General features: G+C 37.8%; 1 protein-coding gene, 1 long non-coding RNA gene and 1 pseudogene across 2 annotated transcripts; 2 read left to right on the forward strand and 1 right to left on the reverse strand.

Moving 5' to 3' along the window:
* Positions 1 to 2,258: 2,258 nt before the first annotated feature.
* LOC111641229 lies at positions 2,259 to 9,099 on the forward strand. The gene is made up of 3 exons (XR_002759372.1): positions 2,259 to 2,908; positions 3,032 to 3,145; positions 8,003 to 9,099. It is a non-coding gene; the product is annotated as an uncharacterized LOC111641229 (long non-coding RNA).
* Positions 9,100 to 12,681: 3,582 nt separating this feature from the next.
* LOC111641237 lies at positions 12,682 to 13,945 on the reverse strand (annotated as a pseudogene).
* Positions 13,946 to 18,275: 4,330 nt separating this feature from the next.
* LOC111641236 lies at positions 18,276 to 19,271 on the forward strand. Its single transcript, XM_023387373.1, has one exon. The coding sequence runs from the start codon at positions 18,306 to 18,308 to the stop codon at positions 19,269 to 19,271; it is 966 nt and encodes a 321-aa protein (XP_023243141.1). The 5' UTR covers positions 18,276 to 18,305.
* The last annotated feature ends 1,041 nt before the right edge of the window (positions 19,272 to 20,312 follow it).

Consider the following 20,312-nt stretch of genomic DNA (forward strand, 5'->3'; position numbering starts at 1 on the left):
TCTACACGTGTGACATCGATGGTTGCAGCAGCGATTGGTAAAATGATATCTGCTATTACTCTGCGCCAAAGGCTACACATGAACAGACTGTACACCTGGGTACCACGAGTTTGAGTTCCACTATCTGTCCAATCCAGAGGCACATGATTAAAGTGGTGTCGGCAACATGTGAATGAGACTGTCTGATTGGGGCAACATTATGTTCACGGATGAGTCGCATGATGAGCCAGATGACAAATGTGTAAGAGTATGGAGTTGCAAACTGCTCTACAGGAGGAATGGCACTTATTTGACTCTGGAGTGGTTGATCACCTCATGGAAAGCATGGTTACATGCTGTAAACTTTGTGTAAGGATAAGGGGTGACCATTTACCCTAGTAATGTCAGGTTTGTTTGTTTGTTTTGGATTTAAACATCAATTTGTTAATGATTCCAATATGATTTCATCTTATACTTTATGAAAATTCAATATTGTTTTCATTTTTCTATGTAATTCTTTGTGTTGTTTCATGCATAAACATATTTGCTACTGTCCTGCTGCATTTCGTGTCAATCACAGCTGTACTTGTCGATTTTTTTGCAGTTTATCGCTCCGTGCTTAACTTTTGGCAGTGAGTGTACATGTGGCACAGGATCCAAGGGAGGTGGTTAATGAGATACAAGATCTAATTTTAATGGATGATGAAATTGGAACTGTGATGGACTATGAAAGTTTATACCAGTCTATAAAAGTTGAATCTTGCAGGCTAGCACTTTTAGATTTCATGCACAGCAAGAGCCCAGATTTGGCATGTTACAATAATAATTTGATAAAACTAGCTAACCTTATTTGTTATGAATCTTTTTTCATCTTTAACGGTCATCATACTGATAAAAAAGAGGAGTCCCTATGGGAAGTCCCATGTCAGGACTCTTGTATGAACTTGTATTGAGAAAATTGGAAAAAAGTGCTCTTTGTTTTCTTAAATGACATTGTGTATTTTAAAAGATACATTGACGATGTCTTTGTAGTTTGGAAGAATGACCAAAACATCGATGATTTTATTAACAAGATCAACAACAACGATGGCCTCATGCTGAAGATTGAACAGAAATGTGCCTCACGTAATAATCCGTCCAAAACAAGTGCGCATTTAGGTAGCTCCTAGTTTATGGCCACTTAAAGTAATTTTTAGGCATAATTATTGGAAAATTTAGCTTTATTCGTTCTTGTAAAGTGCTAATCTCTGCATTTTGTTGGTTTTTCAGCTCGACTTCGGAAGATTTGCCAAGAAATTGACAAGAGACAAACTGGCGCCTTCCCTACATAGCGCATGCGGGGAGATCGCTGCTGAAACATCGTCTGGCCAACTCCGGCAATCGGTGAGTTATGTTGTTTCTATATGCGCATATTTCTTTAGATCGCAATTTGATTTTCTGTTTTTTTTTTTTTTCAACAGTGTCCGTCCGTCCGCTCCTAATTTATAATTGATTAGATGCAATAAATAATATTTTTCTTCTAATGTGTCTAATTCATTCCTAGTGTGTATTTTTAACATTTAACATGAATATTTACAATATTTAGTGTATCTTTAAGATTTTTTAATACGTCCATCTGTCAATTTCTTTTAATATATAATGCGAATTACNTGATTAGATGCAATAAATAATATTTTTCTTCTAATGTGTCTAATTCATTCCTAGTGTGTATTTTTAACATTTAACATGAATATTTACAATATTTAGTGTATCTTTAAGATTTTTTAATACGTCCATCTGTCAATTTCTTTTAATATATAATGCGAATTACATAGGGATCGAATACAGAATGAGGTCCCTCCAACTCGCATACTGCGCAAAGAATTTCTATTTATTCTAAGATTGCTTTGGGGGCGAGTGACAACACGCAGGTGCTAAAGTCCCTGGAGAATCGGCTAGTTTTTTCTGTAGTAATTCTTTTTCGTTTTCCATGCCCTTGTCCAAAGGGCCTTTATCGCAGTAGTGTGGTGGATAGGCAAAAAGAGATTAATAGAATATTACATATTGCCAGATCTCTATGGTACAGAGCAGATATGATAACAACTAGGGTTTCTCATTTCCCAGTCTTTTGCTTATCCCGGGATAAAAGTGAACTGTTTCCCGGGATCCCGGGATAGAATTAATTATTTCTAAGGTATACAAAATATCTTGAAATCAAATGATATAATTATTTTCCATTTTTTAAAGTAATTTTAAAGTTCTGTAACCTCCAAAATCATATTAATAATGNGAATCCCAGGCCAAGTATGCCGAGATTGTTTGCTTTTGCCAAGATCCATAAAGAGGGTAAAGAAATGAGACCTATAGTGGAAAGGTGCAGAGGACCAACATTTATTCTTGAAAAGAAATTACACAAGTTTCTCACCTTGCACCTTGAGAGTAATATACATGTGACACAGGATCCAAGGGAGGTGGTTAATGAGATACAAGATCTAATTTTAATGGATGATGAAATTGGAACTGCGATGGACTATGAAAGTTTATACCCGTCTGTAAAAGTTGAGTCATGCAGGTTAGCACTTTTAGATTTCATGCACAGCAAGAGCCCAGATTTGGCATGTTACAATAATAATTTGATAGAACTAGCTAACCTTATTTGTTATGAATCTTTTTTCATCTTTAATGGCCATCATACTGATAAAAAAGAGGAGTCCCTATGGGAAGTCCCATGTCAGGACTCTTGTATGAACTTGTATTGAGAAAATTGGAAAAAAGTGCTCTCTTTTCTTAAATGACATTGTGTATTTTAAAAGATACGTTGACGATGTCTTTGTAGTTTGGAAGAATGACCAAAACATTGATGCTTTTATTAACAAGATCAACAACAACAATGGCCTCATGCTGAAGATTGAACAGAAATGTGCCTCACGTAATAATCCATCCAAAACAAGTGCGCATTTAGATAGCTCCTAGTTTATGGCCACTTAAAGTAGTTTTTAGGCATAATTATTGGAAAATTTAGCTTTATTCGTTCTTATAAAGTGCTAACCTCTGCATTTTGTTGGTTTTTCAGCTTGACTTCGGAAGATTTGCCAAGAAATTGACAACAGACAGACCGGCGCCTTCCCCACATAGCGCGTGCGGGGAGATCACTGCTGAAACGTCATCTGGCCAACTACAGCAATTGGTGAGTTATGTTGTTTCTATATGCACGTATTTCTTTAGATCGCAATTTGATTTTCCATTTTTTTTCAACAGCGTCCGTCCATCTGCTCCTAATTTATAATTGATTAGATGCAATATATAATATTTTTCTTCTAATGCGTCTAATTCATTCCTAGTGTGTATTTTTAACATTTAACATGAATATTTACAATATTTATTGTATCTTTAAGATTTTTTAATACATCCATCTGTCAATTTCTTTTAATATTTAATGCGAATTACATAGGGATCGAATACAGAATGAGGTCCCTCCGACTCGCATACTGTGCAAAGAATTTCTATTTATTCTAAGATTGCTTTGGGGCGAGTGACGACACGCGGGTGCTAAAGTCCCTGGAGAATCGGCTAGTTTTATCTGTAGTAATTCTTTTTCGTCTTCCATGCCCTTGTCCAAAGGGCTTTTATCGTCGCAGTAGTGTGGTGGATAGGCAAAAAGAGATTAATAGAATATTACATATTGCCAGATCTCTATGGTACAGAGCAGATATGATAACAACATTGATCAGAAATTACGAAATAAACAAAACTAAGGCTCAAAGCAGAGATTGACAAAATCACAAAGTTCACTTATGATAGAAAGAAAAAACCCATCATGAAGGAAATCTCATCCCGCAAAAAGTCCAAGTTAATTTTCAAGAGAGCTCCTAACCTGTACAAATTATTAAGGAACGACAAAGACAGCATGGATAAAGAAAACAGAGCAGGAGTGTACAAGATTCCGTATGAAAATTGTGAACTAGACATTGGTGTCACTAATAGAAACTTAAGAGTCAGATTAAAAGAACACAATATCAGCAAGGGATCTAACACCACAATACTATTGCAATTGGCGCAAGTTGAGGGCTCAGTCGTCATAATCTTAAAGGGCTCATAATCTTTATACAAGAAGGAAAGAATAAGAGAGAGCCTTCAAGCGAAGAAATATAAATTCAAAATAAGAAAATTTGAATCCGAAATAGCAGAAAGGATTAAGCAGATCCATAGAGTGGAGACTAAAGAAATATATAACGCTCTAATAAAAATCTTTAAAGACTACATAATTGACTTGAAGAATTATAATTTAAAATACTTAAATTGAAATTCAAACAGGAATGGTTTGATATGGAATGTTATAGAGTTAAGAGGAAAAAAGATTCTATATTAGTTTTATTCCATAAACATAGATCAAGAGAACATCTAATCAAATACATAAACTCAAGAAAAAGTTATAATAATCTTATAAAAGCTAAGAAAAAGAAACACTTTAATTCGGTAAATCAAAAACTACTTAATGATAAAAACAATAAGTTTTTCTGGTCGACGGTGAAGAAATACCATCTGAGGACGGTGGACGACAACCAAGATCTTATTGACTTTGATATATGGTATGCTTTTTTTTTTAAAAAAAAAGGCAACCAAGTACTATAAATAATACTCCAGAAACAGAATAAGAAACATCAAATAGAGATGAGACAGTTTTGAATTTTCCAATTCAGGCCCTAGAAATAGTAGATATCATTAAAAAGTTAAAAGAAACCACTGCTACTGATCCTGATTTAATTCCTACTAGTTTTTTGAAAAGACTACCACCTGAATTGACCGATATGCTGGCACTTAATTTTAATTATATGTACGAAAATAGTATATTTCCTGAAACGTGGAGCTCAACATATTTCTGTACGATATTCAAAAAAGGTAACAGATCAAATCCTAGTAACTATAGACCTATTACTATACTGCCATCATTAAGGAAGATTTTTACATCAATTCTTGTGAAAACATTCAACCAATGGATAGAAGCAAATTCTCTGAATTCTGACACCCAATTTGCATTTACTAAGAGTGGATCAGAATCAGCAATCTTCATATTAACATCAATTATCCAAATCCATCTATCCAGAAAAAGACAAAATATATGCAGCTTTTTTAGACTTAGAAAAAGCTTTTGATTCAGTTCCAATAGGAATATTGTGTGATAAACTGAAAAAAAAAAAAAAACAGTGTGGACTCATTGTTCATAAAAGCAATAAATTCACTATTTGGTCATTATAATGTTACTATTAAATGTGGTAAAATTGTTTATCCTTCTTTTGATATTTATGGCGGCCTTCTGCAAGGTGATCCACTCTCACCATACTTATTTAATTTTATAATACATGACATTAATAAACAATTCAATAAAGATGACGACGGAATATTGATAGAAAATCAGTTAATTCATTCAATACAATACGCTGATGGTATAGTACTAATCTCAAGCACCAAAATTGGATTTCAGACGAAAATAAATATAATGCAGAAGTACTTTTTACAACTCTGATTGAAAATTAATCCAAATAAAACATATATTCAGATATTTCGTACAGGAGGAAGACTGGCCAAACAGGACTATAATTTCTATCTTCTAAATGATAAATTAAACATAGTTGAGGAGATCTCGTATCTGGGAGTTCATTTAACTTCAACATTATCTTTTGAATCTCACGCCCAAGATGTGCAAAATACAGCTAACAAACTAATTAATAACTTTATTTACCTATTAGTTAAAATTAACTATCCAAAAAACAAATGCAGCTTTTCTCAGCAATAGTTATAAATTCAATATGTTACGCCTTTCCAATATGGGGACATCGACTGGACATCACGTCTTGAAAAAAATTCAAGTATTATATATAAGAAAAATATATGGTTTGGATACAGCTGTACCTGGATACACTATCTGGCATGATACAAACTGATTACTATTGGAGCCTTTTCTAATATTAAGAATTTTAAAATTTTATAAAAGATTGATTAATAGCCAAAATACTTTGGTAAACACCATTTTAAAAAAACTTAAAAAGGTTATCCGAGAAAAATAACTTAAATAATTGGTACAATAAATTTATCAAAATGCTGGCAAATATGGAATTTCACCTATATTTTTCAATAACTCTGAAGCGGATTGGAAATTTGGACATTCTATTCTAGTAGAAAACATGTTCATCAAGAAATGGTAAAATTGCAGAGCTCTAAATTTCATCCGTGGTACATTGATAATCTAAGTTTCCCTCTTTCGAATGAATATGTTTATTTTTATATTCCGTTTGCATTAAAAATATTTTATATTCAACTTCGCCCGAATAGTTATTATTTACTAGTCAAATCGAAATATTTAAATATTAGGGAAGATCTACGTAAATTATGTCAAGAGCAGAATTCTATCTACCATATAACTTGCTTATGTAAGGGGTGTTTAGACATCAGAGATCAATCTGTATTGATTCTCTCTCTTGTCAGAGAGTAAATCAATCAAGGAATTCTATAATAAGTAGAGCCGAAAGTTTTCGCCAGATTTTGGGCCTAAAATCGTGGCAAAAATCGCTAATTTTTTGCCTTAAATTCGCCCAAAAAAATCGCCAGTTATTTTCAAAAACGAGTTAAAACGAATCACACTTAGATATTTCAAATGATCCTCGCTTAAACTATGACGTCGATCACTCAATATCGGTGAATACAATGAGAACGAACGTTCGACGTCCACTGCAACTAAAGGAGCGTNCGGAATATCTGCACTGGTGAATGCTTCAACCATTTCTTTATCAAAATCGCTTCCATTTTCAAACAACAATGTTTGTGACTGTAGCGTGTTATGTTTCTTGTGTTTTGCACTGTTGAGATGTTCCGAAAGTCGTTTCTTAATTGTATCACGTTCGTAGTTGACGTATGTAGAGCACTTAACAGAGAATTATTTTTTTGGTACAGCAAAATATATTGCCACCTAATTCCTTAATCACGGTATCAATTTTAAACTCGACTGTTTTCTAGATATTTTTGCACGAAGCACATGGGAAACAATTGCTACAGAAACTAACAATTTCGCCACCTATCGCCAAATTTGCCAGTTTGGGTGAAAATTGCCGATTTTCGCCAAAAAAACTTAGTGATATTGAGACCAGATTTTTAAATTAGTACTAATTGAAAGATGCTCATTCCAGGTGAATATAGCTGAGAAATTCGCCAAAAGCGAAAATTTTCGGCTCTAATAATAAGTTATTTCAGTTAAGCCCAACCATGATTATAACTTTTTTAACAGATATATTAAAAAGTCTAGTTATGTCTGAGAAAGATAACAACTTAGAACAATACAATGATAGGTTGATTATAACATTAAATTGCATGCAGATAAAATACGTAAAGTGAAAAAAATAAGAAAATGAGATATAGATTTTTCTTTCTAACTATTTCCCCCCCTTGTAATGGGATAAACCCAAAATATGTTAATAAAGAGTAATTGAATCAAATTTTACGGGGAGAGATTAAATGCTCTCTCTCTTTATATCGAATGCGAATTACCTGACTGTAAGACTGTCAGGGGAGGTGAAATGCTTCCATCCCAGAATGACACAAAAGAAGTGTTTCATGTATGTTTTTCTTCCTATATGCTATTTGTGTGTGGAAGCAGCATATCCAGCTTTTGGGAAAGCATTTCCTTTGGTCAAATATGCCTTCGTACACAGAATTCCCAGATTTGTATCAACTGACCCTTTCAAAAGTAATCATTTTCTTGGTGACAAAATGTATTCAGATGAGAGACGTTCAACTTTGAATGCATTAATAAAATCTGTATAATGGCTAGTGTGGATAAAAATATAAAGGATCTATCAAATAGTAAGGAACAAAAAACAAATTTGATTGGTAATACGTGTGGCGCACCCAACGAAGCGGTCGATTTTCGTTATATGAGTATTCATAATTTGTGTATTTGTCATTAGCCTTGCAGGCTATTAATTTGTTGTTTTAAACTGGAATTTTCATGTGTTATACAGAACAACCTGAATGTGGACTTTTCTGTTTGCAGGTGTCTGGGGTTGGATGTGTGCCGCAGGGCCGGGAGAGTTGGTCATGGTTGACGGGAACCTGAACGCCGTACAGTATGTGCAGATTTTGGAAGACGTGCTGGTGCCAACGGTAACGGCCGTGTACGGCGAAGACCCATTCTGATTCGTCCATGACCGCTCCCCGGTCCATACAGCCAAAATCACAACGGAGTGGATGGAAGCGCATCCTCAGGTGCAGGACATGCGGTGGCCTGGGAGAGGGGCTGATATGAACCCGATCGAGAACATTTGGAGCGAGATAGTTCGCGAACGTATTCAGGCGTCGACTCCCAGCGACCTTTGGCAAGTCGTCCACGGTCGTTGGGAGAACCTGAGATCAGGCACAGTTTGTCAAAGTGTTGTGGAAAGTATGCCTGATCGCCTGAATAAGGTCGTGAACTTAGCTGGCTATTGGTCGGGATACTGACCCTCTCCCACAGTACGGATACTGACCGTCTCGTCAGCTGAGCATCTTCTTCTGCAGTCGTCGTACTCCTGGGTGGACCCGGCGACTTCTTTGGAGACAAGGAATTAGTCTCCCGATGCAGTTTAATTACGCAAGAGACAATTCTCAGTGATATTTGTAGAACATTGCTAATTTCGTTGACAGTTCTGTTTTGATCCTGGTGTGTTTGTAAATAGACTTGTAAATACACTTGTAAATAAAAGCAATTATTCATATGTAATCTGTGTGGTTTTCAAACAACTCGTGAGAACTTAGCATAATTAAATGTTATAACAGTTATTAAAACGCTTATTTTAGATTTAGCTGCATTGCTGGTGGATTGGTCGCTAAAGTAGTTTTGTTATCTCTGATTCGCAATTGTGACATAGTTCGGAAAGGATTCATGCCCAATACGCGTTATGTAGGGTGTAACCTACAAGAATGTCCAATGAAGTAGAATGCACTGTGGATTTTAACAAATCACATTCAAGGAAATTTCCAATGTTTTATTGGACGATAACAAACCAATATACTTCTTGTCTTGTCTCTGAACTTGCAGGACTTAATCAGTAAATAAGAAAGGCACGAAAATGGGAGGGGAAATCAAATTCAGAAGGAAAAATAGATGATGAGACAAACTTAGGTGTGGAAACAGGTGATGAATATCACCTTTGCAGTTGAACTCGTTTAGTTAGGTAAAAAAAGTGGAATCGTTACGTGGTTTGACACTCGTGACGATTGAAAATCGTGTGTTCCTCGAGTCTACTCATAAAAGTAGTTGATGGCGAGAATGCACTGTATCGTTTTTAATTATGCCGTTTAAAATAATTATTTTCATTCTAGAGAAAAAATCATCCGATTGTTTCCAATAGTTTAATCCCTTCATTACAAGGCTTCCTTCACGCTCAGAAACATGTATAGTTTTTGGGGTTGTTTAAAAAGAAGTATTCCTTCGCAGTTTAAAAAAACTGTGTATATGTTCTTTGTATGTAATGTGTCGAAAATNATTGTTTCCAATAGTTTAATCCCTTCATTACAAGGCTTCCTTCACGCTCAGAAACATGTATAGTTTTTGGGGTTGTTTAAAAAGAAGTATTCCTTCGCAGTTTAAAAAAACTGTGTATATGTTCTTTGTATGTAATGTGTCGAAAATGGTTCCTGAATGGCATGTTTCCCACCGGCAACCTGACGTCTGCAATGATGGCTTTCTCGTAGAAATTCTATGTGAAGGCCGGGAAGCAGCCATTCGTAGATTCGGTCACATTACAGCAATCATAATTAAACGCCTTAAACGTGACAAAACAGAAACGGCAAATAAATTTAAGGATATAAAAGTAATTTTTACATAATTACAGGTAGTATAGAATTAAACAAATGAAATATAATGTGATCCGTGAATATTAACAAGTTATAAACTGGTCAATTCGAATATAATATAAAGACCAAAAAAAAAACGTCGAATACAATAAGATCTGTTTATAAGACGGCAATATGTTTTAGTAATATATATATATAATAAAGATATAGAGATATGAAAACATGTTTGATTGTCATAGCCATTTTAATTCATAAAACTTTGTATAATTTAAAACAAATCGATTTGAAACGTTATAACAGCAATTTGATAACCGAAGTGGAAATAATTTATAACACAGGAATTAAAAGGAAACAGTTCTGACAAAACTGATTGTTAAATATCTAGGACAACATTCTGCTCAATGCAATTGAACAGTGACCTTGACATCTGACCCACTTCTGACAGGGAGTTATTGTTTACAGAGTAATATGACACTACGCGCGTTGGTGTCGTTAACAGCGGGGAGTGGCTGGCGGCTCAAATGACACCCTGTTGCGAAAGTAATAAAGTTTAACCGACCTTGACAGACGATCTTACCCTTCTCTAGTTACTAAGAATAAGAAGTGGGGAGCAGTTGTTTAAAGGGTAATAAAGCACTTCGCGGTTCATTAAGTGACTCTCCCCGCTCTACTCACATTACCGCAAGAGCAATAAACAATTAACAATGGACTTTGAAACAGGGTCAATTCCTATCCGATTACAAAGGAGCCGACGACAATGGGGGAAAGTAGAGATAATCTACTGGCAAGTGAGACCTGATCTGTTTATTTTAAAGCTGTATCGTCTTTAATTACAGAGAAATAAACGTAAATAAAACGAAATAAAGAAAGAAAAGTGTCCCGATAACAGATTCAATCGTAATTCCTGCATTTGCAAGCACATTTACGACTTTAAAATAAAAACACTGATGCTAAGCATTAGAAAAGCGATGAGCAATTAGTATTATCGTCATACGATGCTATAACGCGTCATTCCGATCAATTTCCGCACCCCTATGGTGCGAAATCGGCACAGTCCACCTGGAACGTCATTGCTGACAGGTAGCATACTCTGACGTCAAAGATGAGCATCTTCCTGAGTTGCGCAGTCGTCTCGAGCATAGTCAATCATTTTGCACTGTACTTCTGTTCCTACGAAAACCACTCTGATGTGGTGAAAAGTATTCCTTTTTCTCTAAGAGATACATTAGACGTCTGTTTACCATTCTCTCAAAAAGTTTACACAAACAACTTGTCAGAGAGATTGGTCTGTAATTAGAGGGATTCTTGTGATTTTTACCTGGTTTGGGAATGGGAATAATGATAGATAGCCTCCAAGAGTCAGGAAAAGTATGTTCTGTCCATATTCTGTTAAACAGATTCAAAAGCTTACTAAGGGAATTGCCAGACAGATTTTTAATCATGCTGTAGTGGATTTTATCTGGGCCTACAGCAGTATTCCCCGAGCGAGAGATTGCTGTATGTAGTTCTATGCTGGTGAATGGCACATTATATTCCTCATTAGATGAAGAATGGAAATTTAAATATTGTTTTTCACTTTGGGCTTTATAAACCTGAAAATTCGTTGAATACATAATATTGCTGGATGAAGCAGAAAATGTTTCACCCAACGTATCAGCAATACCCTGTATATCGCTGATTATTGTGCCATTCTTTTCCAGCATGGACAGAGAGTGAGAAGCATATTTCCCATTGATTTTATGAATTTTATCCCAGACTGCTTTTAAGCCAATGGAAGATGTTATGCTAGAAACATACTTCCTCCAAGAATCCCTTTGGCTTTGCCTTCTTATTCTTCTGGCATTTGCCTTTTGAAAAGCAACTAAATTTCTAGCAGTGGGGTATCTTCTAAAAATCCCCCATGCTTTCTTTTCTGCTTTAAATGCTGCCTCACAGTTCTGGTTCCACCATGGTTTCGGATGCTTTGGGTATCTTATTGATGTCTTTCCCATTGTTTTCTCAGCTGCCTGAATAATACTGGAAGTGACAACTCCAACTGCATCATTGATATCAGCGGTATTGACCATTTCGCCAGTGATGTTAGCCAAAGAGGAGAACGCAGGCCAATCTGCCGTTTCCAGTTTCCAGAGTGGTGGACAGGCTGTTTCACAGCTTTCTCTGCCTTGATATTTTAGAAATATTAGAAAGTGGTCACTAGAGAGTGGATTAGATCCAACCTCCCATGAAAATGCTGAAAACAGATTCGGAGTGGCTAATGAGAGATCAATGGCAGTGAAAGTTCTTGTTGGGGCATGGAAGTATGTCACATCTCCAGTATTAAATAAATACGTTTGCTCATTGCCTATGAGTCGTTCAATGGTTCTGCCTCGACGATTAATGTCGGGACTGCCCCACATGGGATTGTGGCCATTGAAATCACCCAGTAAAAGAAATGGTGTTGGCAGCTGTTCAACCAAGGCATCCAATTCATCCTCCTTGACTCTGACATCTGGTGGCAAGTATATAGAGCAAACTGTGACAGTTACTCCAATAGAAATTCTGACTGCCACAGCTTGTAAATCAGTGGTTATTTGTACCAGCAAAGATGGGATTCGATTGGAAACCAGAATAGCCACACCGCCACTGGCTCGGTTGTGGCTATCATCATCCTTGCGGTAGAGATTGAATTCTTTGAGAGAAATATTTTCTCCAGGTTTTAGATGGGTTTCCTGGAGTGCCATGCAGAGAGATGAGATAGATGATGTCAAGTGTTTAATGTCAGAGAAGTTGTTGCGGAAACCACGACAGTTCCATTGGATTATTTTATAATCCATTATGTGTTTGAGGCAGCATTCTTTGCGAGGGTATCCCTCTTTAATTTAACAGGCGGTTTCTCTTTTGAAGGTGAATTTGGTTTTAAAACCTCCATATAAGGCTCTTCATCAGATATATCAGAAAACTCACTCATAGATTGAGCTTCTGATTTTTTTGAGACTTTAGAGAGGGCTGCTTTCACTCTTTGTTAAGTGGGTTCTTACTGGCTTTTTTAGAACCCACATTTCTGGTTGTTACTCCCATTTTAGTTACAGAAGTTTTGGTCTTTGTGTTCTGCTTTTCTTCTGATTGTGCAGATGGGATCAATAAGCATTTTGCATGGCAAGTAAGAGATTCACTTGGAAATACAGAAATATCTGTTTGAACCTCACATGTCTTAGTGGATTTCAACACACTAGCAAATGTCTTTTGCTGCAATGGTGCACTTGGAATGACCATGCAATGGGCCTTTGGGTATGATACGTTTTTCACAGTTTTCACCCGGTGAATCTCCTTTTCTCTTTGCATTGCAGGGCATTTCCGGGAGTAGGCAGGATGGGCATCTTTGCAGTTCACACAGTGTGGATACTTTTACATTCAGTGCTGTCGTGACCTTCAGTTCCACACTGTGCACATAAGCTTTTGCCTCGGCAGGAAGTCTGGGAATGTCCAAATCGCTGGCATTTGAAGCAACATAGCGTATTTGGAATATATGGACAAACCAGGCAGCGCAGGTATCTCACCGTAATAAAGGATGGCAATGTCGGGTTGTCGAACGTGAGAATTAGATGTTTTGTGGGTATCAACTTGCCATCTCGAAGGATCGAAATGTGCCAGACAGAAGTGACACCTTGGTCCGACAGGCCGATCTGAATGTCTGATTCATCTTCAGACATCAAATCGAACTCAGATATCACAGCACGTGATGAGTTCAAACTTGTGTGTGGTGTAACTGATATTCCCATGTCTCCAAGAGTCTTTATTGTCGAAAGCTTTGTTGCTTGTTGAGGAGAGGCTGTTTCCACTAGTAGGTCCCCTGACCTCAATTTTTGTATGTTTTTTAGGAGCCCAATGGTTGATTCAAATAGCTTTTGAATCAAAAAAGGAGAAGACTTAGACAGGGGTTTTTCTCCAGTTGCGTGCATTATTAAGTAAACAGGTTGGCTGGAGGTCTTTTCTTTTTGTCTTAGATATTATTGTTGTGTCAGGGTGTTTTGAATCTTTTGGATCCATGATTAAAGTTTAATTATTCGGCTCCCAGTGACCCCACCCACCATGGGGCCCAACGAGGGGATGCTGTCACATGGGAGACTCCCATAGACAGTCAAACCAGGGTTTCCCAGGAGCTATACCATCGCAACGCAGTCAAGAAGAGCACATCTTGTCTGACGTGTCCACCCGGTCTGCATCGATCAGTTGACTCCAGGCCGAGGTCAAGAATGACTCAATGACCAGCCGATTGACTCAAACGGAGCCTGATTTGAGCCTCCCGTTTATCCGAAGCAGGGGCCAAAGCAGTGTGTTGCGGACGTTATGTTGCCACTCAACTACCAGGATCCCCCTTTCCGGCATACAGGACACCACGCACGGCAAACACGTGGGTGGGCGTTCAGATCCCAGGGATGGTAAAGAAAACTTACTAAACCATCTCTGGGAGGTCCCCTCACCACGGACAGGAACTTAAATCAAGGGGCTTTATCATTTCTTAGAATCTTGTACAGATTCAAAGCTCGTTTTAAGATCAACGTTGATCCTTTACTGTCCGCAATCTCCTTCATGACGGTTCTTACATTTTTGTTGAATGTACATTTTGTGTATTTACTAGGCCCTTGTTTAGAGACCCTTGTATCGCCTTTTTCAAATTTTCTAATAATGCCAGTGATTATGTTTCTCCTGTTACCCAAGGTTTCTGCTATCTGCGTAATCCTTTTCATTTCTTTATTTCTGTCCATAATGTTATCACAATATAAGAAAGCCCTTCTGACTAAGGCACGAAAAGCTGCTAATTTATAACGAAGTGGATCATTGGACTGTGCAGGAATGTAAAGTGGGCTAAATGCCCTTTCTTAAAGATGATATTGATACCCAAGAAATATATCACTACAGAACTTTTCTGCTCTAGCTTCAGGTTTAGGCCGTCTTTGTTATCGTTGGTTCTTTCTATAAAATTACTGATTCCTTGATTATTTTTCCATAGTATGAAGATTTCGTCCACATATCTCTTGAATTAAACAATATCATTTCTGAAGCTATGCACAACCTTTTCCTCTATTTTTCTGACCACTAATTCGCATAGAAGCCCCGATATTGGACATCCCATAGGAACTCCCCTGTTTTGTTTGTACGTTTGGCCTTCAAAGGCCAAACGTACAAACAAAACAGGGGAGTTCCTATGGGAAGGATTCACCGCATACAAGGATAAGAAGGATTCACAGCATACAAGGATAAGAAGGATTCACAGCATACAAGGTTAGCCATCTCTAAAACTTTCAGATATTAAGAAGGAAGATAAAGCAGAAGTTTATAGGATCCCGTACAAGAACCAGTAGTTAGGAATAGAAAAGGAGTACATAGGGGTTACAATGAGATACCTAGGAATAAGGGTCAGAAAGCATAAATATGATATTAGAAAAAGATCTAATGCAACGGTTCTGCCCCAGATGGCTCAGGCCCAAGGATCCGTAGTTAGATGGGAGGATGCAGAAATCATCAGACAAGTGCAATCCCCAACTTTAGTGTAAACTGCCAAAAAAATGGAAATATATAGGGGCAAACTAGATGAAAAATGCATAAACACCAGAGATGCAGAGAGCCTACCCTCAGCATGGAAGTACACCGTCAAAAAACTTACAAGTTGCTCTTGAATTGCACCATATCCGCAATTGTGTTATGGGAACCTTAATGATTTTTATTGGTTAACAGATAGTGGCTTATAATAATATTTAATAGTTGTATGTTATTTATTTTTACATTTATGTACTTTTACGCTTTAATTTTTATTTTAATTAGTTGCTATGTTGTCGGTATTTATCTCTTTGAATTTGGTGTTCTATTCTTTGTTATTCCAAATTCGAATGTTTCAACCTGAGGATGATCTATGGAGTAGATTGAAAACGTTAGTTTTTAATAAACTCCCTTGGCAATGAATAAGGTGTTTGTTACTTGATTATTTATTTTGCCGAGTGCGTTTCTGTTCAATATTACATTACATATTAAGCATATAGTTTTACAGTGCAATGCAAAATATATTACATATACTGTATATCGTATTTAAAAAATAATGCCGTGTATCACTGTCCTTTAAATGTAAACATTTTTGTAAACAGTTGTCTTAATTGTACACCTCTAATCTTAATACTTTCCATTTGACACATACAGTTAATATGAATTATAAAAAATTCACTCCAAACATGTTGATTTGCTATTTGTTCTATATTTTTTAAATCAATTATTTGAATCTTCTTTCTTCTTTTAAGAAGTGGACAATTTTTACAATCATTCAGTTTACTGAAATAATCAATTCCTTTATTGATAATTTTTAAACATTGGTTTTTGTTTCTATTTATGACTGGACTCTTTGTCCATCTCCCCATTGGATGACAAGAATTAAGCAGGTCAAATATATTATTTATTTTCAATGTGAATTCAGCAGTTGCATGAACATTGTTAAAGCTTTCTATGCAATTTTCTTTACAAAATATAAAAGCAATAGTTACAGATATAACGTCTGTGCTGCTATATTTACCTTCGTTTTTTGTCTCCACCATTCAATATGATATGATTTTAGTTAAATTGAGACACGAAGACCTTCTTTATTCTGTAAGTTATACAACAGTCTGAGTTGGGACACCAGTAAGGTAAGTTGTGTTTTACTGTGCTCCTATCAGGGTATTTTTGTACGTTTTAAGGCGTTAAGCCTAAATTTAGGCCTAGCTAGCTAACTCCTATGTTAAAAGATAGGGAAGTAGGGTTAGTTTAGGTTTAGTGGTAGCATTAGGCTTAACATAGCTAAGCCTATCTTTTTTGACAATTTTAATTGTCAAAGTTTTGGGTTTTGGTGCCAGCCATCTTGGCTTCCCCAACATCACAGAAGGAAGAAGACAGGGTTAATCTTTTTGTCTGCTTTTTGTTTGGAGGGGACCTGCTGATACAGCAAACCAGTCCCCAGCTAAGCCAGTGGATACACCGGCCAAACTAGTTTGGCCTCTGTGGATACTGCCTCCACCCTTATTGACTGAAGACATAGTGACTGTTGGTGTCATCGAACTTTTGACTGAACCCTGTGCGCCATACTGGATTAATATCAACGAGACTTCGCAGGAATATCAACAAGGATATTCTTCAACATCTTACAAGAAAAGATCCCTCTTGTAAGGTAATTACTCTTGAATTGTACCTTTCTGAGTGGAATCGGTCTCACCTTATGCGGTGGACTAACATAGAGCGTCACCAGGAGAACTCTGTGAGTGTGTCACTGAGACACACATAAAGCGCCAGTCAGGAAAACCTGCAACAGAGCGTTGGAAGGTTTTTGGACTTTGCCTATTATTTTATCTTACGGTCATGGATCTTACCGAATCCATTCAGGAGTCGGATCCTTCGGACAACTCAATAATGGCAGTCCACACATTAGAGGACAGCATCCTAAAGAAAGCTAATCGGCACCTCAAATGTCTGATGGACCTTTTACCAGCTAAACACAAACCCTCGCTAAACACGAAAGAACGCAAAGAAGTGAAGGACTTGGCATTGCAACTGCATTGTTGCGTAAGCCAGATGTATGGTGTATTACGCGAACAGAAAATTAGCCGAGCGACTCAACACCACTGTTAAAACTTATGCTCAGGCTGCCAGTGTAAACATAGACACTAGGCCAAGTCACGCCACGAAAACGATTAACGCTTCTCTTCGCACGAAAGTGCAATCCGAGGGGGCCGGAGGTACACATGCTGTTCTCCTGTACCCCAAAGTTACTAGCGAGGAAGAACAAACCAACATGGACGAAGTCACAACAAAGATCCTTGAGGAAGTACGTCCGGAACAATTGCAAATTAAAGTTAAGGCAATCCGTAAGGTTAAGGCAAATGGAGTGTGCGTCAGGGTTGGTAATGAACAAGACGGAAAGAAATTAAAAGAGGCCATAGATGCCATCCCGGAATTACAAAACACTGTAAGCTGCAAAATATCCGAGGGGAGAAGACCGCGAGTCATTCTCCTCAACGTACCAAACTACATCGAGGAAAGTGACATCATTAAAATAATGGCTGAACAGAATAAGATTTGGGGAAGTGTTGATCGGGAAGAAGTTATCACATCCTGTAGAATAAGTACAATACTTAGCCACGGAAGGATAAAGGAAAACTGTAGAAATGCAGTTCTCTCAGTTACTCCCCAAATAAGAAACACCCTGATACAACACCGACACATCTCTATGTCATGGTCTACGGTATATGTTGATGATTTCATACCTGTGGTCAGGTGCTACCAATGCTGCGGATTCGACCATTTCGCACGGGATTGCCCTGCGGACCGCAGATGCAGCCATTGCATCAAAAAACATCCATTTAAAGAATGTGACCGCTGCCATAAAACAGCCACTTGCATAAACTGCAAACAAGCTAACAATAGCCTCCCAGAAGGCAAGAAATACTCAGAACATCACAACGCCTTTAGCACAAATTGCCCGATCCTACAAAAAAGAAAACAACAGACAATAATTCGTACTAATTATGGCCTATAATCAACAGGAAAAATCGACTCAGGATACAAATACTAACAGCCAGCAGGCAGGTAACGAAGCCAGATGCAACCTCAACCAACTGTCCACCATAAAACTCCTCCAACTAAACGCCCAAAAAAGCAAGGCAGCCTGCTCACTCCTGATAAAGACTGCAAGTGATATTGAGAGCGATATTATTACTATTCAGGAACCGTATACTATAGACAACAAAATTGTTAGGTTTGGTAAGTGGCAGGTCCTTACGGGCCAAACTAAAAACAGACCGAAGTGTGGAATAATAGTCTGCAACCCAAACTTGGATATTGCTCTCATCCCACAACTCTGCACAGAAAGAATATGTGTTGCAATCATGCAACAATCTAGGCCCATCTACATAATAAGCGCCTACTTCTCTCCAGATGATAACGATGAGGGTTGTGTGAACGAACTGACAAAAGCCATCAAGAAAATAAATAGTAATCACATCATAATATCGGGTGACCTTAACGCCAAATCAGCGATATGGTATCATAAACATGAGGATAGAAGGGGAAGGCTGGTCGCAGACTTAATGGACGGCCATGACTTAGTATCAACGAACATGACAACACACCCGACATTCCATACACTGCACGCAGAAGGATGGACAGATGTTTGCATCGTATCCAACGACCTCAGTCAACGGATCACCAACTGCGAGACACTACTAATACCCTCGGCCAGCGATCATCGGTACATAGCCACACATATATCGGATATTGCCACCCCCCTCAATTCAAATAGCTACCTAGTCAAAAGGACAAACTGGGAACTGTTCCGGGAGCTCTTTGGGCAACAGTGGAGGAAATTCAACTTCATCCCGGTAAACACCCAGGAAGATCTGGACAACTACGTTAATAACATCACAAGCGCAATTCAATTCGCNGTCATGCGCATTCGTGCGCTGATGTTGATATTTATAGATCGTTGTTTATGAGGGCCTGCCACGCTATAGAAAGATTAATCTCATCCTTCCGATTTATACATGTGGTCAGGTGGTTAGTCTTGCAGATGGATATAGCTTCCCGCCATTTTAGATGTTTGAGGTGGGGCGTAGTGTCGATGATATCAGCTTTGTCGAACTCCGGTTCTATATCGGGATCGGATGCAAAGGTGGTTAGGGCTGTGGTGTACCGCCCATGCTGAAGGTCTGCTTGATGCTCTTGTATTCTGCTGTTTAAAGATCACTTGGTTGAGCTGATATAGACAAGGCTCTCATTACATCTGTTATCTTTCAGTGGGATAGAGTATACGCCAGGAAGCCTGCTACGAACTGGACTGCCTTCTCCATTTCTGAGGATGTCGTAGATTGTTGGGCATCTTCTATAGGCTATTTGTAATTGTTGTTTTCCTGCGATCTCAGCGTATATCGCTTTAACATATGGGTTAAAGGTGACTGGGAGACGTGTACGTTCATCGTGGTCAGTATTGGTCTTCGTACGTGTAGTGGGTGCATATTGTGAGCATTGATGTCACTCAATTAGACTGTGTGTTAGACCATGGTAACCATGCTTGGCTGCTATCCTCTTGATATAATATAATATAAGCGGGATAGAGTACACGCCAGGCTTCCTGGAGTGTACTCTATCCTGCTGAAAGATAACAGATGTAACGAGAGCCTTGTCCATATCAGCTCAACCAAGCGATCTTTAAACACCAGAATACAAGAGCATGAAGCAGACCTTTGGCATGGGTGGTACACCACAGCCCTAACCACCTTTGCATCTGATCCCGATATAGAACCGGAGTTCGACAAAGCTGATATCATCGACACTACGCCTCACCTCAAACATCTAAAATGGTGGGAAGCTATATCCATCTGCAAGGCTAACCACCTGACCACATGTATAAATCGGAAGGATGAGATTAATCTTTCTATAGCGTGGCAGGCCCTCATAAACAACAATCTATAAATATCAATATCAGCGCACGAATGCGCATGACCGTCCTAATGATCGTTCGTTATACGAGTTTCATA

This window comes from Centruroides sculpturatus, unplaced genomic scaffold (assembly GCF_000671375.1).
Source record: "Centruroides sculpturatus isolate CEXI.00-Female unplaced genomic scaffold, Cexi_2.0 scaffold1440, whole genome shotgun sequence".
NCBI lineage: Eukaryota > Metazoa > Arthropoda > Arachnida > Scorpiones > Buthidae > Centruroides > Centruroides sculpturatus.